The following is a 13,157-nucleotide window of genomic DNA, read 5'->3' as shown; positions in this document are numbered from 1 at the left end:
ATGATGGCAATCTTACCATCTCCAATGACAGGCGGGGAGTCAGTTGGCATAAATTAGTGGACCAACCAGAACAACTAGGGAAACTTTACAGTTCAATAATTCCTCTTTTCAGTGAGATTGCAGTGTTAATCAACCAACCAGCCACTCACGAATACTTAACTAAGTTGGAGGCCATTCATGAGGGCTTATTGTTAAATCTGGTCGAGTTACTCAACCCTCTGGTGTCTGGGAGGGTAAAAAGGGTGTCCCACTGCTCATGGTATAATCCAGCCTGTAGGAAGGCCAAAACTGAGCTACTGCAAGCTATAAAAGACAATGATAGAACTGCAGTTAAAACTAGGAGGGCACACTATAAATGGCTGACCAACTGTGCTAAGGAAGAGTAGGACCACGAAATGTGTCCAGCTTGTCCCTGGCGCTTGCAACTAAAGACTCCCGCAAATGTTGGCATAAAATAAATAATGGCAACAGCGAGTCGAAAACAGCAATAGAACCGAATATATAGCGCCAGAAGTTTGGGAAGGTCACTATCGGGCCCTATATTCCACCGAGGGTCTCACCGATGCCACTAATGACCTAGTCGCCATGCCCACACTAACTCTGCACCCTGAGGTGATTGAGTTTACAGTGCCAGACAGTGTGTAATGCCATCTCCAAACTGGCTCAGGTAAAGCCCCAGGTTTGGACAAACTCCCAGGGGATCTCTTCAAGCAGGAACCGAAAGTCTGGGGGCCATATTTTCAGATTTATTTTAATGCAATTCTGAGAGGCATGAGGGTTCCCGGTACTTGGCTGGGCGCAGAGATAATGCCCATATTTAAAAAGGGCTAACCTCTGCTCCCATCCAACTACAGACCCATCAGCCTCATTGACGTTCCTCAGAAGATTTTTGCAAGACTCATTCTCGACCGGTTGCAGGACTGGATAGAGGAGTCTGCAATCTTGAGCCCATACCAGGCGGGGTTTGGGAAGAATACCTCCACTGTGGACAACATTTTTCGCTTACAACTTTTATATTGGAAAACAGTGAGAATAGAGTGTGGCAGCCTCTATATGGTATTCATCGACTTCTGCTCCGCCTTTGACCTTGATCCCCGGGGGAAACAATGGGCAGTCTTTCTTGAGCTTGGCATTCCCATGCACCTTCTGTCTGTTCTGATGAGGCTGCACGAGGCCAACTTTGGTCAAGTTAGATGTGGGAAAAACGGCTCACTTTCATCTAGATTCCCTGTTGGCAGGGGGGTAAGGCAGGGCTGCGTGCTCCCGCCGACCCTGTTTTGCCTCTATGTCAACGGAGTAATCTTGCATCTTAATGGAGTCTTGCACAACGATGCGCCAAAGCTGGCAGGCAACAGGGTCCCTGCAATCATGTTCGCCGAGGACACCCTCTTGCTTTCTAAATCCCCAATGGGTGTCCAGCGAATATTGGACGGTTTTCAGGAATTCTGCACTATACGTGGCTTGGAGATCAATTCTTTGAAAACAAAATTCATGATCTTCAATCTCCCGAGATCTACACGGCTAAACCCAAGCTTAGGGGCAACGACATTAGAAAGGGTATCTACTTTTGACTATCTAATCAAAACTATCTAATTAATGAAATCTGACATGGGCCCCCCAGCAGATTAAGTCACAATTAAAATTGGCTCAACTCTCGGGCGGAATTCTTGGACTATCTAATAAGTCCATAATTAAACATGTGGGATCACCATTGTAGGTTTACAAAGCACAAGCTAGGGGTGCCATTATGTACGGGGCAAACTTTGGGGCTACTGCAACAGGTCCGAAATCACTAGGACCGCAAAAAATTTCCAAAAGGGCTGTAAGCACTACCGTCTAGCACCCCACTCCTCAAGGTTTGACCTGGGAATCAGACCGATTGATGAAGAGCTAGCGCTAAAACCTTTGAGATTTTGGCACAGGCTCTGGGTAACCCCGGAGCTGATACAGTACAGAGAGGAACTCAAGGAAATACTGACCTTTACAGGCACAGGGAATATTCCCTGGCTTGCGTACATACGAAAAGAATTTACAAGGTTAGAAATCTCTGAGCTATGGTCTGACCCAGAGCGGTGTTGCAAAATGCTGTCGCGCACCCAGCTCACGAACATATTTTGTGCCGATAGACTCAACGTTGCACTATGCAACCCACTAATTGGGTCTATAACAGCCTCTTTTTTGCTGGTTAAAGATTCTTATTTACTCAAGCAATTTCTTGATGACATTTACCCACTTTTAGCAAAAAAATCATATGTCCAGTGGAGGCACGGGGTTCTACCACTGCGAGCTTTCACCAACAAGTGGTCACCCGTTGCCCCGAAAAACTGCCCAGCATGCAAATGTGATACTGAAACCGAGCTTCACGTGCTGTTTTTTTGTCCGGGGTATCACAAGGCTAGGAATTACTGGCTAGTTCCTTTATGTAAAAATCTAGGTTTTCGCCAATGCATGCAGGCATTTAGAATATTAAAAGTTGACACAACTGGGGCTGTTTTTTTGACCGGGGTATCACAAGGCTAGGAATTACTGGCTAGTTCCTTTATGTAAAAATCTAGGTTTTCGCCAATGCATGCAGGCATTTAGAATATTAAAAGTTGACACAACTGGCCCGATCATATTTGCTGTCTCAAAATTTTTGGCTGCCATGTGGCATAAGCGCAGGTTCCTAATTGCCCAAACTTAAGCCTGGATTAGCAGCCCACGGCCACTTACTGTTCTTTTTACATGTTTTTAAATTGCTATATGAAATCTATTTATTATTTTAACATATATCATCCGTGTAGCCAAAAGGGTAGCAACACACATAGGCTGAAGGAAATATTTTCAGAGAAACAGAGTACACTTGTTACAACCCACAGAGCTGCAGCTGCTACTGCGAGAACTAGCATGCGAGGGAGATAGCTCAAAATATAATTATTCTCAAGTAGTGCCACACTGAAAAGCTAGCGTTCGTGTAAGAATACAAGCAGCCAGTCAGAGACAGGGTAAAGAGGCTATGCTCCACAGGACAGACAAAGATATGCTGGACGGCCTTAAAAATTAAAGCCAGCAAACAGAATGCAAGCAAATATGAGTTATTAAGCGCAAAGTAATGGACGGCATGCATTCTAAGGCAGGTTTTCACCATGTCTTAAATATATCTTAAATATGTCATTGCAAACTGACAGCTGCGCTGTTTGGTAGGCTTCAACCTAGAAATCTGGCTAGAGCTACACAACTGATTAATACATTCAGCATGCAGAAAGTAAATTAAAATTAAGGACATGCAGATTACATGGCTCTCTTCAGGGTCTTCCAAACCATCAGGTCGGCTGAGATTGCGGGCTGGCTGACTGCAGACTACATTGTCTTCCAAGCCCCATGCGTTTGTTCCTGCTGGTGGCCTTTGAATCTCATCAGAGTAAAATGCCCCATCTGCGCCATCTAGATGAAAAAGCAAACAGGGTGATTTTTGATGCTCCATGCGGCAGCAGTTGGGTTACTTAATTCTGAACATCTTTTCTAGCCCAGATGAGGCCTACAAATCTAAAATAATGACATCAGAGGCACCATGAACCAGTATCGACTCATGGGTAGTTCTGCTCTGCACTTAGAAACAATGGTTTAGTTACGTAGTTTATCTGTTTCCATAGTAGCCCTTTGTGCTGACCTAGCAGATGTGTATGTGTCGGGATTGCTGTAAGCAGGGTAGAACATGAAGACCAAGGACTGAAAAATACATACATTCCTACCTAATGTACTTGTATCCAAACTAGTTTGCACCATCTTAAATGTGTTTCCCACCCTACCAATGGGGAAGAAAAAAATGAGATATTTACAAGATATTTGCCTGTAGTATTAGACTTGCCATATTCCTCATTTTCAAATCTACACGTTTACAATTTAGGTAATGTGGGGGTGACATTTTAGTTAGCTTCTGTCGCTATAGAAATATTACTCATACAGAATTTGTGGATATTGAGAGACTGCTGATGTGTAAAACATATTACATGACAAAAATACCTGTGTGCTTAATATTCATGATCTCAATATGGGGCTGGAAACCTATTGGAAAGAAGAAATATGTAAAATTTGTATCACTATGGGCATTCTCAAAAAATATTTGGCATATGACCACACCATCCTTTTAAAAGTCAAATCAAATGTAAGTTCTCTGAGCCTCGTTAGGTGTAGTACTTATTTTACAACAAGACATAGGCACAGAAAGAATAACAATTCATGATAAAAAAACTGATAGCAATATTAGGAAATGGTGTTAAAATCCTAATGAAGTGAAAGGAATACGTTTCCTTTAAATAGGGAATTGTTCTGTTTCTGTTAAAAATATTCACGCTCAATAACTGCTCTGCTTTAGATTTAAACATTTCATTAATAAATATTTTATCAAGCAATGTTTTACCCTATACAAGCGTATCACCATTCAAGACATCAGCAACCAAGAACAGAGTGTCCCGAGAAAGAAGTTGCAGACCAGGTTAACACCTACCCAGTATTTAACTTTTTTTTTTTAACAGAAAAAACAGAAGGGTCTCTAAATTGTTCTTGAAAGCATTCATAGCTTGTATGCACCTGAACCCCAATTCCACATTTTAGTAGGTAAATACATATAAAAAGTAAAGACCAGGTTACTTATCTTTTGTTAATGTTCTTTCTGGTGGAAACTCTAACCACAAATTCCTCACCTTTTTAAAAAGTTCCCCAGACAGGAGAGCGGATCCATAAATTCACAGCACTAACCACACGCTACTAACTGGCACTGTGCAGCTCTGCCGTGGGGTCGGCCTGCAGCAAAAGTGATAGAGTAGAGATGCTTATTGGTGCCATTGCTGCACCTTTACGGCAGTTTCTTGCTTGATTCTTTCCCTGCCATATGACGCGGAGCACAAAACAATCTAAGGTACCAGTGTGTAGACCTTTAATTTGAGGTCTTTTTAGATGGTAAAAAAGGCTACTCCACGTAACAGGGAGGTCGGAGGGCAATGAGAAATCTGTGATTATTTTATCCATATCCTATACATAAAAACCCTTGTTGTACGTCAAACATCTAGTTGGAGATTTTAGGGGTACCTCACTTCTTTTTAAGTGGAGGAAGGTCTAGTACCTACTTATTAACCCAATCTCGTGTGTATTTGAAAATAGAAGCAGGTCTTGTGTTGAAAGGCGATTCTTAAAAGTGTAGAGAAAAATTATTTAAAATGTGTGTTTAGGAAGTGTTTCATGCAAGCAACCCAAAAGGAGCGATCGGCAGGTTTTCTAAAAATTGCTCACCCTCTCATTATTGGCACTTTCCCAAAAAGGAACAAAAACCAACACTCAAAACTTGTGTGGGAAAACGAATATGTATGAGACCTAAAACTAAATACTAACTGTGTATGGTACATATCTGAACATATGTGTTCCCTATAGATCCCAGTCAAGGGAGAAGAGCTTCTTCCTCACAAGTGCTACAAAACGTAAAAAAGAGTTAAGGAAAAGCACCCCGCACTCGTTTTTTTTAAATTTGTAGGGCCCGCATTCATAATAAAAACCATACTCCGTTTTGACAATTTTAAGCTGAACGGCCAACATGTTTCATTGGCACTTCACTTTTTGGCAAATTTAACAGGGCACGTCGACCCCATTCCACCTATTAAATGCACCGGACCTGCAGGTTAAAAGGAATTAGAGGGGAAAACGTGTAGAAGAGACAATGAAAAGAGTAGAACAAGAGAACACATTTTTTAGAGAAAAAAAACGTTCTTTCACCAAAAGGTTACTTCACATAATGTATGTTATAGTTACCATGTGGCTACTAGGTGGGTGCCTACCAGCAGGCCACATGCATGACCACAAGGAGAAGTCTACACTCGGGTGCCTATAAAATGAAATGCAAAGTTTAGGATTAAGGGCCCATGTTTATCATTGGGAAGTAGTAAGTAAGTAAGTAAAGTTTTATTGCGCAATTAATTAAAATCGTTGCAATGTACATACACTGGGATGAACGTTACATATTAAAAGTAAAAGGATAGACAAAGCAGTTAAAACAGAAATGTTGTAAATTAAAAAAAGGAAACAGAGAACGTGCGATAATGACAACAGAAAAGGAGCTTATGCTTGGTCAAAAAGCAAGTTAGGGGAATTAATTTCTAAAATAAACTTAACAAAACGAGCCGCCAACTGCGGAGAGTCTCCTCTCATGCAGACGTCTAGTGCTTCCTGGCAGGTCCTGATGTTGAGAAGAAGCCAAAGGGGACGCAACCAGAAGTTTCTTTGGGCTTGAAGTTTTTGGCAAATGCACAATATATGAATGAGGTTTTCCTCTTCCTGCTTGCAGAAGCGGCATTCAGATGAAGCTCCTTTCCTGTACCCCTGGCCAAGCTTGTACGCCATCAGCGGGATTAAGCCAAAACGAAATCGCATCAATTGGAGTTTTATATGTACTTTCGTAGAAGCTGCCAGATACGATGGGAGGGTTTTCGAGGTGTATAGTTTAGAAACCCAGGGGCCATGAAAGAGCTGGGCGACGCGTTGCTCGTCGAGGTCGCTTGAGAGACTTTTTGCCTGTTTGGTTAGATGTTTTGTTTTCGCTGCAATGGGCAACGGAGATGACCATATGTCCTTTGCTTTAAGGGATTCTAGACATGACGTCAAATATTTATTCCACGATGTTTTGTGGTTGCTGAAAACTAACCATAGGCAACTCTTTAGAGAGTGTGGGCTAGCGTGCTTTAATTTTAAGCAATAGTTAATGTAGAGTGCACTCATTATCCACCTCTGGGAGAATAATGAAAATTCTTTCCGGATTTGGGCGTGGGCAGTAGAATTTGGCACCCGAAAAACCCTACGGTAGCAAGAAGATTGTGCTCTGTCCAACCAATTATTCATTTTGTCCTTGAATATTATTGCACCAAACGAGATAGTGGGGAGTAATTTTGCGGTAATCAGTTTTATTAACAGTACTAGATTTTGGGAGTGCAGAGCACTTTTTGTTCTGATAAAGGCCCATCCAGGCTACGGGCAACGGCCTGCATTTCGGTTGTATGCACTGTGGGTCTCCCTTTGTGGTCGATCCACACCCCCAGATACTTATAGGTATTGACAGTTTCCAGTCTTTTCCCTTCAATGAACCACGTAGACTTTTTGGGTTTTACAGGTGATATAATCATTGCTTTGGTTTTTGTCACGTTCATCTCTAACAGGTTCATATTGCAGCACTGAGCGAGGGAGTCGAACAGTCTCTGGAGACCAACCTGAGTTTGATCTAGCAGGATGGTATCATCTGCATACTGAAGAGTTTGGATCTTTCTTGACTCTATTCGTGGAGGGAAAGTACGGGTGCATGACAACCATTCAGGGAGGTCCGCGAGGTACAGGGAAGTTGCTCAGTAAAAGGGAAAGGGTATTTTTTTTCTTAGGCACATTTACCCACACCTGCTTGCCCATCTGTTCTCTGCTTGCTGTCTGCACCTTGACGTGCTCTCCCACTGGGGCTCATCATGCCCCCGGGGAAACATTCTAACAATTTGCAATTACCTTCCGCTTCTTGGGGCACATAAAAAATGCCTGTCAAATTCAAACCAGTGTCTGGAACCACAACTAACATATAAATTGGTCGTTTTAAAGGCCATAGGCCCTCTGAACTACTTTATTCGCAATCATATCGATATTCTTTATCGACAGGTTGCCTGCCCATACGTACTGTTCGCACGTGTCGTGCCCTCCCTATCGGTGCTCATCATGCCCCCGGGGAAACACTTCAACAATTATCATCCGCACCTCAGGGCACATTAAATATGCCCGTTACATTCAAACCGGTGTCTTGAACCACAACTCTCATACATAACGATCATTTTAGTAGACACTGTGGCCCCACTGACCCACATTGTTAACAGTCATAGTTTAAAACACTCATCGCCGGGTTCGGCATCTTACACGTCTGAGTAACCAGACATCGAACTGCCGCGCCCTTCTATTTGAAATTACAGATGCACGTGTTGAAAACGGAATAAGTCATCCGACTTCGTCCATCAGGGTGGGCCTGGGATACTACAGTGCATTATAAGAAGTATTAGTCAGAGAAGTCAACCCAAACCGGATACTACTGTACCCTCTGGCCATTTTCCTAGTGAAGGATGCAGTTTGTAGTCGAACACAAGCATCCATTAGTGTGGTCTTGAATGATGGTCGAACATGGGTCCAAAACAGATACACCAATTGTAATTCAAATGACGTTATATATCGCTAACCTGTGGTTTATTTAAGCAATTTGTAGAGCGCGCAAATACCCTTGGGTGTCTCGGCGCTGCGAACTGTGTAGAGTAAGGAGCTAGAGATGAGGTGCAGATTGAGTAAAGAGTCAAGTCTTAATCAGCTTCCTGAAGGCGAATAACGTTGGGCATGATTTGATATGCTGGGGAAGGGTGTTCCATAGCTTGGCAGTGGCAAAGGTGAATCTTCTGTCACCCCAGGCTACTTTTTTAGTGCTGTGACTGTTCAAGAGGTTGGCCATTGATGAGCGGAGGGTTCTATTAGGGGTATAACCTCACAAGGCTTTCTTCAGGAAGTCAGGTCCAGTTTTATGTATAGCCTTGAAGGCAATACAAAGAGCCTTGACACTAATTCGGTTTGTTATTGGTAGCCAATAAAGGTTTCGTACTACAGATGACACTTAGGGGTGCCCGTTATCAGTCTTGCGGCTGAATTCTGCACCATCTGCAGTCTGTTAATGACCTTTTTCTGAGTGTTGATGAGAAGGCCATTGCAGTAGTCAATTTTAGACATGACTAAAGTGTTAATAATTTTTTTTCTAGCATTGGATGGAAGAAAGGGTAGAGTTCTTTTATCATCCTTTAGAGTATAAAAGGACGAAGAGACGACAGCATTGGTGTGTGAAGTAAAAGCCAGCTTGTCGTTGAATATAACACCCAGGTTTCGACTTTTGACACTGGGATAGGTGGTGAACCCAGGTCGGTGGGCCACCAGATGGAGGACCAGGCAGGATAGAGCTTGCCGAATATCAGGACTTCGGTTTTATCGGAGTTTAACTTTAGGCAGTTATTGGCCATCCAGGTACTGATGGCAAGCATACCACTTTGGAATCTGGAGGCAATTGCTCCGCCATCATTGTGAATTGCTAGCACCAGTTTTGTGTCGTCGGCGTAGGAGGGAAGACCCATCCCGTGAGATTTGATGACACTGGCCAGGTCCGACACGTAGAAGTTTAATAGTTAAGGACTCAAGCATGAGCCTTGTGGCACCCCACATGGGAGGGTAAAAGGAGCGGATTTGTACTCTCTGAGGCTCACTAGTTGTGTGCGGTTCAACACAAATGAATTCAGTAATTTTTTGGCCTTCAGTTTGATGCCAATGTTCGAGACATGATCGATCAGAGTGGAGAGGTCGGACGTGTCAAAGGCCGCTGACAGATCTAGCAGCACTAGCACTGCTGAGCCACCTCGGTCTAAGATTGTTCTAATTTCATCTGCTGATTTAATGGGGGCAGTTTCTGTGCCATGGCCTTTTCTGAAGCCAAATTGAGTCTCGTCCAGGAGATTATCATCTTCAATGTAAGGGTCAATTGTGTGTTCATTAGTTTCTCAAATATTGTAGCTGGGAATGGAAGGCTTGTGATAGGTCTGTAATTTTTTGTTTCTAGAGGGTCGAGGTGCTGTTTTTTCAGTAGTGGCTTAATGATAGCACTTTCCCATATAGCGGGGTAGTTGCGAGTATTAAACATGGCATTGCAGATGTCTGTTAGGTCAGGGGCCAGAATATCAGGAATCAGTTTTAAACAGAAGCAGGGCATGGGTCCATGGGGGAACCAGACTTGATGGTAGAGACAAGGTTCTCAATTTGTTGTGGTGAGACTTGGCTAAAGGGTGACAATGAAGGGGCGTTTTCTTCGTTGTGAGGGGTGACTGTTTAATTCCCAGATTTAGCTTGGGCTGCGAAGTTGAAGTATATATTGCTGACTTTTCCTAGGAAGGAATTTGCCTGGGCATTGCAGAGTTCTTGGGGGGGAGCTATTGGGGGGTTTGTTGCAGACCCTGTTAGTTAAGTGACCACATGATAAAGCGCTTAGTGGAATTTTGAGCTGATTCAATCTGATTGAGGTAGTATTTGCTTTTCTCCAGAAAAACGAGGAGCTTATATTTGGAGATTGCTTCCTTATAACAGGTTTTGTCCGAGATATTATAGTTTTTGCGCCAATGTCTCTGGAGGTTCCTACAGCATTGTTTTTCCAGCCTGAGAGCCTCAGAGAACCAGGGAGCTGCTGGAGATGTTCCGTTTTTCGAGACATTTTTTTAATGGTACTAGGAGGTTGAAGGCGGTATTTAGCCATATAGAGTAATTCGCCAACACAAGTAAGGGGTCTGGAGTGGGGTTGTAGTTGGAGGACGCACAGTTTGTAGTCTAACACAAGCATCCATTAGTGTGGTCTTGAATGATGGTCGTACATGGTTCCAAAACAGATACACCAATTGTAATTAAAATTACGTTATATATCGCTGACCTGCGGTTGTGGCATACATTACATTGGCCTACCCTCTAGGAAAGTTAAAATTGGAATCAAGGAACATATTAGTAACTTAAAAGCAAGGAGAATCACAACACAAGTGGTCAGACACTTCCAAGAGATGGGACATGGACCCAGAGATTTTAGGCAGACAGTTTTGGAAAAAATGACAGCAGACGGAAGTGCCCCTGATGATATTCTGTTGAGAAAAGAGGCACTGTGGAATTTTTCTGAAAAGACAGATCAAGGGGGGCCTAATGGTTTGATCGAACAACATAAATTATGAAGATAATTCCACTCGTTCCAACTTTATCAATAGGAAAAATACATATGAGCATATGGCATCTACCACAAAGTTCTGGTGTGATAAGGGTGGGCCCCATATAGAAGTGACTGCTTCCGAACATGATTTGTCCGTTTGGTAAACCAACAATATCCAAAAATTGAATTCTGTCTACGGCTGTACATTACATGTATCCAGTTGGTTTAAAGGAAAGGCAAAAGAAATGACGCAATTCTTTTATGAAATGACACTAAGATTAACATTAGAATCCTGTCTCATGCCTGTTTTGACCCTCTAATATGGTGTCCACCCTGATGGACAAAGTCAGCGGACTTATCCCGGCTTCCCGTCACGTAGCTGTAATTTCGAATAGACAGGCGCAACAGCCTGACGTCAGGTTACTTAGACGCGGAAGATGCAGAAAGTGAATGTTTTGAACTAGGTCTGGTAACAAAGTATGTCAGTGGGGCCTCACAGTCTACTAAAAGGATCGTTATGTATGAGAGTTGTGGTTCAAGACACCGGTCTGATTATCAGGGCATAGTCAATGTGACCTGAGATGCTGATGGTAATTGTAAAAGTATTGGAATGTTTCCCCGGAGGCATGATGAGTACCAATTGGGTGGGCACATCACTGTGCCCAATGAGCGGATAGTAAGCATAGTACAGATGGGCAGGCACCCTGTCGATAAAGAATGTTGATATGATTATAAACAAAGTAGGTCAGTGGGCACCAGGGTCTACTAAAATGACCAATTTGTATGTGAGTTGTAGGTCTGGACACTGGTTTGAATTAGACAGGCATTTTTAATGTGCCCCGAGATGCAGATGGTAATCACAAAAAATGGTTTGAATGTTTGCCCGGAGGCATGATTAGCCCCGAAAGGGAGGGCACATCATTGTGCCCCGAGGTGCGGACAGCAAGCACATAATGGATAGGTAGGCAGGTGTGGGTTAATGTGCAGAAGAAAAAAAAACCTTTCCCTGTTACTTTTCACTGAGTTACTTTCCAATGATAAAAATGGTCCAAATTTTATCGGCAACGGAGTGTAAAATTCTCCCTGTGCTACTGCATGTGGCCTGCTGGTAGGCGCCCACCTGTTAGCCACATGGCAACTTTAACATACATTATGTTAAGCTCTATAGGGCACTCATATGTTCAGATGTGTACCAGTCACAGTTAGTAGTTTTAAGGACACATACATACTCGTTTTCCCACACAAGTTCTGGAGGTTGGTTTTCATTCCAGTGTTTGAAAATGAAGATGATGAGATAGTGAGCAATTTGGTGAGAATCTGCTGAACGCTCCTTGGTGGTTGCTTACATGAGGAACTTCCTAAACACATTTTTAATAATTTTTCTCTACGCTTGTAAGAATCACATTTTAACACAAGATCTGCTTCTATTTTCAAATACACTTATGGTTGGGTTTATAAGTAGGTACTATAACCTCCCCCACTTAAGAAGAAAAAGTGGGGAACCCTTAAAAACTCTGAGTTTGTGTGACGTACAAGGTTTTTTTTTGTATAGGATATTGTTGTTGAGTGGAGGGCGCCTTGAAGCCTGTTTCTCCCTCTAAAGTTCCGTCTTGATGAATAATAGATGTTTTATCCACCAGAAACAGCACTAGCTAAGGTAAGTAAAGTGTTCTTCTGATGGATAGTTGTAACTGCAGATGCCTCACCTTTAGAATAGACACTAAAGCGGTACCTCAGAAGATGTAGTGTGTGTAGAGTGGGCTCAGACAAGAAGTGCTCCAGGACTGAACTGGAAAATGCCCTTCACTTTAGAACTGGCTATCAAAACAATTGTGCTTTGCAAATGTGTGCACTGCTGCCCATGTCACAATCTGACAGATATCAAGAACAGGCACTGTGAATGCTAGCGCAGTGGTAGAAACCTTGGCGCTGAAGCCTGCTTCTCAGCCAGTGCACTGCCTTCATGCAGAGGATTACCCACTTTGACAATGTCCTTTTATACAACGCCTAACCCATCAATAAAATGTTTCACAACAGGAAGGCTGGTTCAACAAATGCAAAAAGGCAGAGAGGGCAGACAAATATCCTTTAATGATGCCCACCGTATGACAATGACAAAACAAATAGTTAGACATCCAACAATTTGGTTTGAAGGGGTCTTTGTTGGTAACTCCAAACCAGTCATAAATCTGTCCCAGCGTGCAGCATAAATGGACTTTGTAGAAGGATGCCTGGCTGTGAGGATTGCATTCATAACCTTAGGTGGTAGATCAAATGTAGTCAACTGTCTGCACTCAGTCTCCACGGATACAGGTGTAGATTGTGCAGGTTCAGTTGCAGGGGTCTGCCCTGCTGCTGCGGCAGAAAATCTTCCCAATGAGGTACACTGATTGGAGGAAAG

The 13,157-nt window shown here is 42.9% G+C and overlaps 1 protein-coding gene across 11 annotated transcripts in view; it reads right to left on the bottom strand.

Moving 5' to 3' along the window:
• TAX1BP1 (Tax1 binding protein 1) overlaps positions 1–13,157 on the bottom strand; it is an 804,469-nt gene that overhangs the window by 149,418 nt on the left and 641,894 nt on the right. For 7 of the 11 annotated variants that reach the window (XM_086941702.1, XM_086941697.1, XM_086941700.1 and 4 more), the window contains 2 exons: positions 4,003–4,044; positions 3,275–3,423 (listed from right to left, as the gene is read on the bottom strand). In XM_086941702.1, coding sequence (XP_086797828.1) covers positions 3,275–3,423; positions 4,003–4,044 — 191 coding nt within the window. The remainder of the gene's footprint in view (positions 1–3,274; positions 3,424–4,002; positions 4,045–13,157) is intronic. The other 4 variants (XM_086941704.1, XM_086941699.1, XM_086941701.1 and 1 more) reach the window with 1 other exon arrangement.

This window comes from Lissotriton vulgaris, chromosome 10 (assembly GCF_964263255.1).
Source record: "Lissotriton vulgaris chromosome 10, aLisVul1.2, whole genome shotgun sequence".
Lineage (NCBI taxonomy): Eukaryota > Metazoa > Chordata > Amphibia > Caudata > Salamandridae > Lissotriton > Lissotriton vulgaris.
Note: the sequence above shows the minus strand (reverse complement) of the source record. Positions and strands in the feature narration are given on the sequence as shown.